At 49.0% G+C, this 12,779-nt stretch overlaps 1 protein-coding gene across 3 annotated transcripts in view; it reads left to right on the top strand.

The window, feature by feature from the left end:
• Positions 1-10,603: 10,603 nt before the first annotated feature.
• The window catches only part of CCDC50 (coiled-coil domain containing 50), a 43,135-nt gene continuing 40,959 nt past the window's right edge, over positions 10,604-12,779 (top strand). For all 3 annotated transcript variants that reach the window (XM_075761242.1, XM_075761241.1, XM_075761243.1), the window contains exon 1: positions 10,604-10,893. In XM_075761242.1, coding sequence (XP_075617357.1) covers positions 10,845-10,893 — 49 coding nt within the window. In that variant the 5' untranslated portion in view covers positions 10,604-10,844. The remainder of the gene's footprint in view (positions 10,894-12,779) is intronic.

Below are 12,779 nucleotides of genomic sequence, written 5' to 3'. Positions count from 1 at the left end.
CATTTGTCCAGGTGCTGGAAATACTATTGCATTTTTTTGTTCTTACGTATTTTATTCTCAATAGAAAAACAACATAGTCTCCATATTCTTCTTATTACTTCACTCAGTGATAATTTCTACATCATCCACGGAGCACTTGTGCCTAGAACTCAAAGATGGTGAGAACACAAAGATGCGAGCTCCATCTCCACCTCCCATGGTCCTACTCTAAGACTCTTTATGGAGAAGTTTCTCTTTTCATAAAGCTATACAGACTTCAGGTAATCAAACACAATCACACTGGAAATTTGACAAGGGTGGACAAAGCCAACTAGTCCAGAGGGCAGGAAGGGAGAAGTCTTGGCCCAGGCAGCTGAGTTACTACTAACCTCAGCTGCACCAGCTCTGAAGGTGAGAGATGAGTATGCATACCAGGGCCCTGAGGGTGTTAACAGTCCTGAGCAGCCTCAGCTGGCACCCCCACCCACCATCTCTGCCTATAGGCCAAGAAGACCCATTTAAGCTGAACCCTGGGACACCTCTGTTTCTGCCTGAGGTATGTTGGGGGGATGCTAGTCTGCAGCTCAGCTATGTATTTGCCTTTCTTGGCCATGCACACTACTGGTCTGGACACAGACCTGCAGGTTGACTTCCTGGCTTGATCTCAGATGTGTTTCATCAGTGTGGACTTGTCTGGTGTTCACTGGGCTGTGTTTGACCCTGGTTGCTACCATCAGGACTCATTCTGACTAGTGGTTTGATTTCCAGCTTGACCCTGGATCTGCCTATCATGGGCTTCCTTCATCACTGGGGCTCTTGACTGAACCTGGCTGCTGTCTCTGGGCCTGCCCTGCTTGCACCTTTTGGGATGTACTTGGCTCCTTGCTCCCTAAGGAGCAGCTGGCCCTTGCTGCTCTTGAACATAATCTTCTTCAAAATGTTTAGCTTCTTTCTGTGCACTGACTCCCTCTTCTCTGCCAAGTAGACTACTAGACCTTGGAGTAGTAAAGGCTTTCAGGTATGTTATATAAAATCTGAATTTCTCTGAAGTCACTCTGGGCTTTGCTGTTAACTCTCATGAAGTTAGGACTACTTCTAGAAGAGGTACAGTCCCCAAATAACCTAACCTTAGTTTAACCCCAACGGAGGAACCCTTACTGTTTCAGGGTAAGCCTCAGACAAGGGGCAATCATTGTGGGTTTTGGGTGACTTGTAAGATGCAGGAGGCAGTGTTGAGCTGCTGAAAGCAGGCGAACATGGAAGGGCTACTTTTCAGAGCCAGCTTGGAGTGGCAGGTTTCCAGACCACTTTGTACACTGTACATTTGGGGTTTGGAGAGAGGGAGGATATTTTTTCTTTTCCAGAGCTGCCTGAGAACACATGAAAACATCAGGTGAGCCTCACCAGCATCCACAGGCTTTGCTATGGTCTTGTGGTCTCCACTTAACCATAGTTTGCCTGGTCCCAAAACAGACAACCTGCTGTGGGAGTACCTGTCAGGGAAGAACCTTTACTTAAGGTTGGGAGAAAGGGCATATGACCTGTCCTGCAACCTCTGCACCAAGGATGGGACTTGGCTGCAACCAGGTAGTCTCAGATGGTAGAGGTAGGATTTTATATTGTGCGGTACATATGAGGAGACTCATGTCTCAATGTTCTCTTGCCTAGAGTGTTTGTAAGAATGAGATGAGGGTAGGGCATGACAAACAAACTTGGAAATGAGTTGGGGACACACCTTGTAGAGGGAAAGGCAGAGTGGGGGCCTGAACCTCCTGACAAAGTGGGGAGTAGGTGAGCTTTTAGCATGCCAGAAAGGGGACATACACAGTGTCAGAAAGGCAGGAGTTATCTTGCTCCCTCATCCCACCATGTGCCTCTATGAACTTATGTGCCCAACAAACCATTTCCATCTTCTGTAGACAAGTCCCTTCTCTCTTCCATAGTGCCTGTTTCTCTTGCCTATATCACCATTGTAGACCTGATGCTATTTGTCTCTTCTGTCTGCATTCCTATCTGCTCCCCTGTCTTGCCAACTGTGCTTCACCTGGTAGGAATCAAAGTAGCAGGTACTGAAAACCATCCTGTCCTCTTCAGCCTTCATCCCTTACATGTTTAATATCTGATTTCTCCTCTGCTTGTGTCAATCCTACCCTGGGGTGAACCTGAGAACAAAACCCACTGGTCCTGTTATTTGAAGTACCAGTGGAAGGTGCTCAGATACTCTGCTGATGTGTGGTGCAAAGCCCCTGACAGAGCAGCTCGGCTGCAGAAAGGAATTAAAATAATGTGCACATAAGCTGGGAAAGCAACCCCCCTCACAGCTCCCTGAGAGGAGGGAGTGCATAATGGGGAGGGAGATGTAGTTACAAAATGAGATTCTCTGTTCCTAAGGGGATTGTTAAAACCAGTCAATATTTATGAAGCTTTTAGTCTGACTCATGCAATTTGTTCCCCCTTCTATGTGCTTGTCTTTGGGACTCAGCTGTTGCTTGGCCTGTTACTGCCATAAAATTAGGTGCTATGTTTTAACTGTATCCTTGCTTAGAGAAAGAAAAGGGAAAGGTCCAAGGCAGAGTGTAAAGCAGCGCAAGTCTCCACCTCGCTGCAAGCAACCAAGGGAGCACACAGAGAGAAGCATCACCAGCTCCCATCAGATGGGCATTGTACTAAAGAGAAGCAGTTCCTCATGATTATGGTAGCAGAGGGTAAGAAGTGCAGCTGGGCTGCCTGCCTGCCTTTCACATCCACTCGGGGGGCTGTCAGGAAACCACTCAACTTCTTGGAGAACAAGCCAGCTCCAAAGTATTGTCCTAGAGTGAAGGGGCTGAAAGACTAATTCAGGAATGTGAAAGCATGGGATGTGGGATGAGGCAGCCCATGGAGAGAAAGCAGGGAGCAGAGGCAGTTGTGGTATCATTCTCACTTCTGCCTTTTAATCCTGAGCTGGAGCACCTCCTCCAGACTCAGTCTCTCATCCCTACTGACCAGGGTTACTTAGCTGAGGTTCCTGGTGAGGAGATGAAGGTAATATAGAAACCTTTTCTGCTTTGAAAAGTGCTGTGACATGCTGGTCTCAAAGTAATTTCCAGTGATGCTCCTGAATGGTAAATATTGGTGTGGCTGTGTAGGGACTAATCTGACCCCTGTTCCAGGACAGTGTCCTGAAGAGGCATGATCTGGAATGACCTGGTTATACCATCAGATTTACCCCGAGCTTGATCCCCCTCTGTTCTGACTTTCCTTCTGCAAGCCCTGAGTTCATCCTGGATGATGAGGGTGAGCAGCGCCCCTGAACTCAGCAGGGACAGACTGCTGAGTAAGTGATGTTCTGAGGTGTCTTTGCAAATGTGTCATCACCCTACAGAAGCCAGTCCCCTAGTAAAGGCAGTGGTAGTAGGAAGGCTGAGAATGATTTGGAGCAAGAGCCTGCCTGGTTTTCTGGAGCAGCTCTTCCCTTTCCACTTGTAGGACATTAGAGAACAGCCACTTGTGGAAATGGTAACTGAGGTAACAAAATAGTACACGGCCAACGAGGTGAATTCTAGAGCTGGGACTTGCCCTCCACACATGCTGTTACAATCCCATCACCCTGCCAATAGCTGCAGTCCTTGGCTCATTGTTTCTAGAGAATGGGTATCAGTGGTCATTATCACTTATCCTGGGAGCACACAAAGCCAGGAGGACCCAAAGTGGTGGTCTGGCATGTGGCTGTGATGGAGCTTGCCACTATCTGGATGGAGAGGGAAGGTGAGGAAAAGCAAGCAGGAGATGTGTTATCTCTACCGAGTAGCAGCAGGCTGTGCTAGGCTGCCTGAGCTTTCCCCCAGGGAGCTGATGCATCTCCCCAGTAGGGCAGAGACCCTAGCTTGGCTACCAAAAAGCCATATGTGCATGCTATTGTGGCACTTGGATGGGCTAATTAGCCCGGATTTTGGGTGAAATTGCCAAGGTAGCTGTGCTGGTTCTGTGGTAGCTTCTGCAGAGCTAGCACATCATCACGGGGCACTGCCTGCCTGCATGGAGTTGTGTCTTCAGAAAGCCCTAGTCCCCCAGCACTTCCAAGGCTGCTGGTGGTGAGGCACTGTGTCCTCCAGGCCATGCTGCAGCCACCATTTGCTGGCTGCTGTACAGGCTGACGTGGACTTGGCAGCTCCCAGTGTGACAGCAGAGGAATAAGCTGCCTCTTGATTTTTCTTGTTGCAGATGTTGGGCTGAATATGCTCAATGCTACCTGCATCAAGGACCTCTGCAAGGATCCTTTGGTGTGGTCAGCAACCATCATATGGGAATGAGTGCGTGCATCCACCTGTCTCTGAATGTTTCCCCTGAATTTTGTACACTTCTGCTTCAATCAGCCACTCTCACCAAGTCTAAATTGAATGTAGCTTGTACATGTACTACTTTGGGTAACATGGCCATATAGACAAGGCTAGGTGATTTCCTGCTAAAAATGCTGGTTGGGGCACTTTTAGGGTTGTAGAGGTCAACCCTGTTTACTAGCAGCACCAACTTTGATGCTGTTGTTCCCCTTTCTCCTCTTCTTCCTCTCAGCTCTCACCATCTGGCCTTTTGGTTTATCAAGAAATTTTACCTATTTTTTTTTGAAAACTCTCACAACAGGTCACCCAAGGGAGGGCTTGAGGGTACACAGATCTGTTTTGTTTTGAGGAAACTTGCACAGACAAGCATAATCCTTGCATTCCCAAGAGCCTGTTTCCTTACCTAGCTTTGAACTCAGGGCTGCTGAGACCCTGTTGGCTTCTGCACATGAAAAATAGTGTTTCATTGCGTGAACGCCAATGCTTTGTGGATGTAAACTTGCATATATAAAATTGTGACTAAAAATGAAGGATCCAGCTGAGACTGTAGGACATATCCACCCTTCACCTTTTGGCCTGCTTGCCACCCTGCAGCTTGGTAAACAAGGCTGGCAGAAGTGATGACACAGGAAATCCTTTACCAGAAAAGGATGGGCAGGCGGAAATCAAAGAGATGATTTTTTTTTTTTTAGGTAGATTTAATAATTTTTCAGAGTGGAATATAGCAAACTCGCTACTAGGTGAGAACTGCACTGACTTCAGCCCCTACCAAATGGCCTCTAACAACATCAGTGTGTTGAAATTTCATCCAGGCAATAGTGGCTGTGAATAGCTGGGAACCGGTCAAGGTGCTTCACCACTACCTGCTGCTTTTATTAGGCTTCTCATTTGTTTATTAGGCCCCTCCATTGTGCAGGTTTGCAGGCAGCTCCCTGCAGAGCACTAAGTGAATAACAATATCTGTTCTGGGGATTTCTATTCAGACCTGTAAAAAAGAGTAAAGGAAAGATGCACAGCAGATGAAGGAAGAGGAAAGTGGCAAATGTACCACTTTTTAGTATTACTTCTCACTTTCAGTGGTAAAGGAGGTTTTTTGGAAGGCTTTTGGTCTCTTTTGCTGATGTGAAACTTAACACTGTTTCACTTGGGGGGGAAAAAAAAAATTACCAAAACTACAAGCCTTGCAAATGTATATATAAAACTGTGGGCAGAGATGCAGAGCTAATTTGCACCTTGCAGTTTCCAGGGTAGCCTATACAAACATCTGATCTGTGCATGTAGCTGAGCTGTGAGCAGCATCATACCTGACTTTAGATTGCATGAGTTCTCTCTCCAACTTGAAAGTCAACAAAAGCCCTTGTTCTGTAAATGCACAGCTCATGATTTTCCTAGTGCCCCTCATTATATTATCATGTAAGCACAAGTTTAGGTTTGTCTTTGTTCATTCTTTACGATCACCCTATTCATTACTCCTGGTGTGCTTTATAATATGTCAATCTTTGCAGGCTCCTGTTCTCCTTTAGGGAGCCCGAATTCCCACAGGCACCATTCAGCTACCTATGGAAATTACACACCTGCTGCTTGGTGCTCCTTGCCAACACTGTAATGTTTGTTTCCTCTCATTGGCCCCTTCTGGCACAGGACTTCAAACCTCTCTTAGAGTGCATCTTAGCTTAGCAATGCAGGGAGGCTAATGACTGAAGTGGGTCAAAGAGGAGAAAACCAAAAGCGTGCGTCCCCAGCTCAGATGAGAAGGAAAGTCAGTCCCCTGGCATCAGTCACCACCGACCCACAGGTTTTAGATATGGGATTCTGCGGCACCTGATATGAGACACCTAGAGCCATTTTTTCCATCCCTTTGCATTGGCCGTTAACTGACGCACATATTCCAGCCTGTAGGATCGTTATCCTCTGTGTCTATTCCCACAGCAGCCTCATCAGTTGGAAGTTAGCCTTGCCATCATTAAGGAAACTTCAACAAAGACTGTGCTATTGAAAGTGAACATCTTGATGAGGCCCAATTTATTTCACAGTTGTTGTTATCCTGTTGACCTAAAATGACAGCAGGACACTTGGAGAGGTGCCTAGTTTGTTTAAGACACAAGCACAGAATTGTCTCTCCCTGCCTGCAGAAGAGCTTAGCAACACAAGGCACTCCGAGCTCCTGATCCCAACGCGCTGCCTGGCAGGTCCTGCCCTGAAAGCTCACTGTGGCTTTTCTGAGGGCCAGTCCAGATCATGTTGGTTTTATCTGTTTTTAACACTTCCAGCCTCTGCTTTGCATATTCTCTCAGGAATGTTTTCAGTGCTGGGAGAGCTGGGAAAGTGCTGTGTGGTGTACCAGTGTGACAATCTGGGTATACCCCAGGGGCGAAGTGTTTGGGGGCAACATCAGATGCCTGGGTGCAGGTAGGGAAAGTGCCCAGTCCTGGGACTCCCTGGGGCTTAGGATTTATCTGGTGGCATGGTCCCAGCTGCAGTTTCATCTCTGAGCCCTGCCCACAGCTGTCTGCTGGAGCACACTCCTCACTGATCAAGGTGTGCCTGGTACATGGGGTCTGCCATGGAAAGTGTCTGCTGGAAAGTACAGAGCCAAACAACGACAAGCGGATGGGGTTGCAGGTTGCAAGAGGAAGTCTGCCTGGATATAAGGAGAAAAATAGCAATGAGCAAAGAATGGAACAGGGGCTCAGGTGCTGTAATCTCCAGCCTTGGAAATGTTCAAAACTCATCTGGACAAGGCCCTGAGCAACCTCATCGGATTTTGAAGCTAGTCCTGCTTTGAGCAGATGGTTGGACTAGAGCCCTGTAAATTCCCTCCCAAGTGAAGTTACTCCATGGAAGAGGAGTTAAAGGTGTGTGCCATGCACTTCAGCTCAAACTCTGCATCAGTTTCCCAGTTGCTTTTGTCCTGGGAAATAAGATGGTCTTGTCTTCCAACAGAAGCTCTTGTGAGATTAAGTACTTACTTTTATAAAAGATTGATGTGTCATCTTATTATCTTAAATAAAAGAAAGTGGTTAGTCTTCTCAGCTTTATTGGGATTAATCTACCTACTGCAGCATTGACTATTTGTCAAACTAGAGGCTGTACAATTTGCACAGGAAAAGCTGGTGTCAGTCTAGAGGAACAGACAAACATCTTCCACGCTTCTTGCCTAGAAGCAGCAGCTTTTATACACAAGTGAGAGCTGGGAGGGTGATTTGAGATCCACTACAACAACAAGCCCTTTGGGAGCGTAAGACATTAAGACGTGATGCTGCTGCAGCGTCAGTAACTTGTTTCCTAGGTCATTTCCAGTCCCCCTGTAGTTAGTCTCATGGGTTTTTTTGTAGCTGTCTTTGAAACTTTCAATAGTCTCCGAGTGATTTATGCCATCTTCCAGTCTCAGATTATATCTGAATACACCTCTTTAAAAATCAAGCTAAGATAATAAGGAAATCTGATGCAAAGAAAATGCTTTGTTAGGTGTGTGGGACCCTGCCTTAAGGACCAGTGTTGACAAAAGCTGTTCACTAGTTTTGTTCATGTTTGCCCTCCCAGGAGCCTGTTCCAGCCTTTCTGTGCTCTGACACCTAGAAACGTTCCCGTCATTTGCAGCACTGAGAAAACAATGTCACTTAAACTGTCTGCCTGAAGTTCCCTTGAGTCTTAGCGGAGCTCACCATCCAACTGCTACCACTGAGCTTCAGTAGATCTTGCAGGAACAAATACATTTGCATGATTAAGGGAGCCACAGGGAGGCATAAGGAGTCACATAATTGATGTAGCAGAAACCTCAACACAGGAACCTCAGGAACTACCCTGCTGTGACTCTGAGCATCGAGTACCAGATCTTGCTTTAGTGATGCTACACACAGCCAGGCCCTTAACAGCACCCAAAGTCACATCAGTCCAACACAGTATCTCTTGAGTGCAGTGCAGATTATGACTAATTTATGTTGTTGGTTTTGGCCCTAGCCAGACAACTTAATATGATATAAATTCATTACTGAAGACTGGAGCAAAAAGTCGTGTGCATGGAGTAAAATGCAGGATCATTGGGATGGACCGATTAAAAGTTGTGTCATAAAATTGGCACTGTTGCATTAAAACTGCTGTGTGAATGTGAACGCTTCAGGCTTTCAATTTCTGCTGTTTTATACTGAATACCTCATAATGAGAGAAGGGCAGAAGAAAACCGCATTCTGGTTTTAGAAAGTCAGATCAGTATATTCTGTGCCACTTCTGTATTTTTCTGGTTGGTTGGACTCTTCTTTTGTCCTTACTTTTGTCCAATAATAAATGCTTATTCAGCATTCAAAAAGCTTGATTAGTAAATGGTGAAGGATGTCCAGAGGAATACACTAAGTTCAGAAAAACCTCAAATTTAGGAGAATTTGGAAACAGACTTTTAGACCCTTCCTTAGCATGGAGCTGGCTGTAACCCCCAGGATTACTTGTGAGCAGTCCAGTTGTATCGCTTGTGTGAATGGCAGGGGGATTAGAGGGGGGAGCTGGGGCTGTGGCAGGAGATAATCTGCATGAGCTGCCCTTTGGAGGGACAAGACCCTCTGTCTAATCCCCATCTGTATGATCATATGGAGTACCTATGTAGTGGGGGTCATCCTGTGCACCACTCACCTCTTGGTAAAAGGGCACAACGGCCTTCTAGGCAGAAGGCTCATCAGGTCCCAGCACGTGTCAGCACACAGGAGAAGAGTTAGGTGCATTTGAGTGAGAAGGCATCAAAAATACAGACAATTCAGTGACTCTTTCTGTGGAGGAGGCTGAACAGTTGAAGGAAAGGTAAAGGCAGTCAGATTAAAGACAAAGTCTATGCATACCTGCATCTATGCATATGAAGCATCATTTGAAAGGGGCAGAATTAAGGACAGACAGTTCCTGAGTTTCAGAAAACAGGACTGGAAAATTCTGGAGTAGCACACAGCTAACCCTCTAGAAATCAATTCTCTTTTCACAGTTTCTTTAATGTTTTTATTTTTCATAAAATTGAGATATTATTCTCTTTGCCATTTATTTCTGAGATCTCACATCCTACTATGTCTCCATCTGAGCTCCCATCCCAGGCACCCAGGGCACAGAGCTCCCTGGAGCCTCTTGGAGAGTGGGAGCAGGAGATGGGCTCAGCCCTGGTCTCACCCCACTTCCCTGTACCCACCAGTGGCACAGGGGCCATGGGACAGTAGAATAGAAGTTGGAGGCCACTTGTTTCAAATGTAGTATTGATTTTATCTGCTGCTTGCATAGTTCTGAGATATGTGCTTATTTGTGACCAAACACTAAATGGTCTACATGAGTGACTGGCTGTGCTGAGCACAGAGTGGGGGAGCTCTGACATCCCTGAATCACAGAATGGTTTGGGCTGGAAGGGACCTTAAAGACCATCTAGTTCCAACCCCCCGCCATGGGCAGGGACACCCTCCACTAGACCACACTGCCCAAAGCCCCATCCAACCTGGCCTTGAATGCTTCCAGGGATGGGGCATCCACAACTTCTCTGGGCAACCTGTTCCAGTGTCTCACCACCCTCACAGTGAAGAATTTCTTCCTAACATCTAATCTAAATCTCCCCTCCTTCAGCTTAAGGCCATTCCCCCTTGTCCTATCACTCCATGCCCTTGCAAACAGTCCCTCACCATCTTTCCTGTAGGCCCCTTCAGGTACTGGAAGGCTGCTGTAAGGTCTCCCCAGAGCCTTCTCTTCTCCAGGCTGAACAATCCCAAATCCTCTTCATTTTATCTCCTCCCCTTTGCCCTGAGGACATCATCTCGTGCTGTTTCTTTGCTGCTGGAAAACAAAGCTGGAGCGCAGCTGTAAGTGCTCCTGTCTCTGCTGAAGGCTGGCTCTAACCTGCCCGTGGCAGAATGCTACTGGGGTTCAAAGGCTTCTCTAGGTGCTCCTTGGCCAGAAACCTCCCGTCAGCACTGCCCTCCTCGAGATGTGCCCGTCCCAACAGACAGACAAACCCATCGCACCCCGCTGACCTCCCCCGCGAAGGACAGGGCGCACCGTGCGGTGCCGGCGACAGCCGCCCAGCAGCTGACCCGTTTGGGCTCGACCTGGGCGAGTTTCCGTTCCCCGGGACACACGGAGCGCCGGGGTCGGATGGTTCGGGAACGGGGAGCGGGGGCAGAGGCATCCCCATCTGGCACGGGAAAGCGCCGGGGAAGTCGAGCTGTCCGAGCGGTTTGAAAAGCCGCTCCGGCGGTAGTAGGGAGTCTCCAGTCCCGCCCCCCACCCCCCCCAAAAAAAGTAAAATTAACTATAAATAAACGCCCCCGGAAGCTGCCTGTGCTGCTGAACTCCGACTTAAGCACTGGAGAAGGGGAGCGGGGGAAAAAATCCCCGTGTCCCGTCCCCCCCGCCCACCTCCCGGGTGAGGAGAGGGGCGGTGAGCGGCAGCCCCGCCCCGCCGCTTTCTGTCCCCTCTCCCGCGCCGTACGGCCGGGCGCGCCGGCTCCATCCGCTGGCAACTTTGTAGCGCGGGGCGCGGACGGCGCCGCCGCTGCTCTGCGCTCACCCGGGGGGCGAGCCCTCCCCGCCATGGCCGGCATCGGTATCGACCACTCCAAGCTGCCCGGAGTCAAAGAAGGTAGGGGTCACCCCAGGGGGAGCAGATCGGCTTGGGGGGGGGGGCGCGGAGCCCGGCCCCGGGAGCTGGACGGGACGGAGCGATTTGAGGGGACTTGGGGGAAGGAAGGGAAGAAACTGTAATTTTTGGAAACATATGTTATTGTTTTAAATTTTCCGGCCGTGGGGGTGGTTCGCGGCACTCCCCGTGGAGCCGGGTCAGCGGGGGGGGGGTGTGGGTGGGCTCCGTGTTCCGGCCGCGACACGGACGCGCGGGGCGGGCGGGCTGCGTGGGGCCCCCCGGGGTCTGCGGGAGCCGTCCCGCTTTCCCGTGCGTTGTCCTCAGCGGTTGTGCGGGTCGGAGGGAGGGAAGGCGGGGGGCCGGCGGGGAACAAGCAGCGTTAGCGTGGCGGAGAGCCGCTGCCGCCCTCCGTGCTCGGCTCCCGGCTCCCCTCCCCGGGGCGTGCGGCGGGGCCGGGCCGGGCAGTGCCGCTTCTCCCTGGGAGAAGGCGAGGAGCGGCGCTGGGGGAGGGGGCCAGCCCTTTGTCTGCGCCGGGGCCGAGGCCGGCGCTTCTGCTCCGCTCCCCCACCCCCCCCTCCCCGCCCGCCGGGGCAGGGCAGCGAGCGCGGCCGGGGTGCGCTCCCCCGGGAGATGAGCTTTGCTGTGAAATAGCCGGGAGACCCTTCGGGGTATTGGCATGCAAATATGTTCCTTGCAGCCATGGCTCGGCTGCTTTTGGAGGCTCCGCTCGGGGCGTTGGAAAATGGGAGCAGAACTGTGATTATCCACAGATGTGGTGATTTGGGGAGGGAACTGGTGATGTTGAGGTCCCGGTTAAAAATAGTTGAGCCTGCGGGGTTTTTTGTGTGAAGACTTTGCCCTGCGTTGAGCTCTGGAGCACCAAGCAGCTTCCTCCACCCTGCAGAACCCCTGTCCATCCTGAGCGCAGGGGACGCGGGGGGCTCTGAGCGGTCCCACTCGCTTCCTGGGTGTCCGGCTGCTGGTTTAGCCGGTGCTCGGTACACAGGTTCACCTTCGGTTGGGCCAGCCTGGCCTCAGCTTCCCTGTTAGCAGAGTTTCTGCCTCACCTGTGTGCCTTTAAGCTTGGTTAAAGGTGCCCTGGAGCTGCTTTGGTTTTGAAAAGCTTTGTATGAGTTGAAGTCTGTTCTTCCTGTCAGTGATACCAATCTGTAGAAGCTCTGTCAAAATCGAGTTATTTTAGATTTAGACTGTAGTAATTGAGAGCACTGTGTGCCTGTCTAAATACAACCAGAATTCGTTAAACTTGTTTTCCTTGCCACTGACCATTTCTTTTTTTTTTTTATTTTAATTCTTACAAAATAGCAAGTGTGAATTGGATGATTCAGTTAGTCATGAGTAGAAGGCATATGTCTATGCAGGGAGCTGGAGATTCCTTTTGACCTCTTGTCATCCTTTAATACTTCGCTTCTCATTGCTGCTGGAAGAAAAGTAATATCCATGTGCTGAAGTTTTAGGGGTTAATGTTGGTCCTATTAAGTCATTAGCAAAATTGTTATTGGTCATTTTACTGCGGCCAAGATCTCATCCTTAGAGTCTGTCCACACATGGTCGCTCAAGAAAATTAATCCAATTAACCTTTCCAGTGGGTTGATTAAAGTGAATTAAATCCCTGTGTAGATGTTCTTATTCGGAATTTAAGTAGCCTTGATTTGATTTAGCTTGATTCATTTTTGAAGTGAACTAACTGGACTTGAGTTAAGGTCATTTACATGCTGAATGAAAGTATGTTTACATGGTTGCAGTGCAGCTCAACCAGTCCTTGGTAAATTTGCACCTATGGTTAATGTGGATTATGTTTCAAGAGTGTCCTCATACGATGATCTGTTGTTACCTGATAGCAATTGGATTAAAGTGGTGTCCCAGAG

The sequence above is a fragment of the Balearica regulorum genome, chromosome 9, assembly GCF_011004875.1.
Source record: "Balearica regulorum gibbericeps isolate bBalReg1 chromosome 9, bBalReg1.pri, whole genome shotgun sequence".
Classification (NCBI taxonomy): Eukaryota; Metazoa; Chordata; class Aves; order Gruiformes; family Gruidae; genus Balearica; species Balearica regulorum.
The sequence above is the reverse complement of the archived record's forward strand: the minus strand, read 5'-3'. Positions and strand labels throughout refer to the sequence as shown.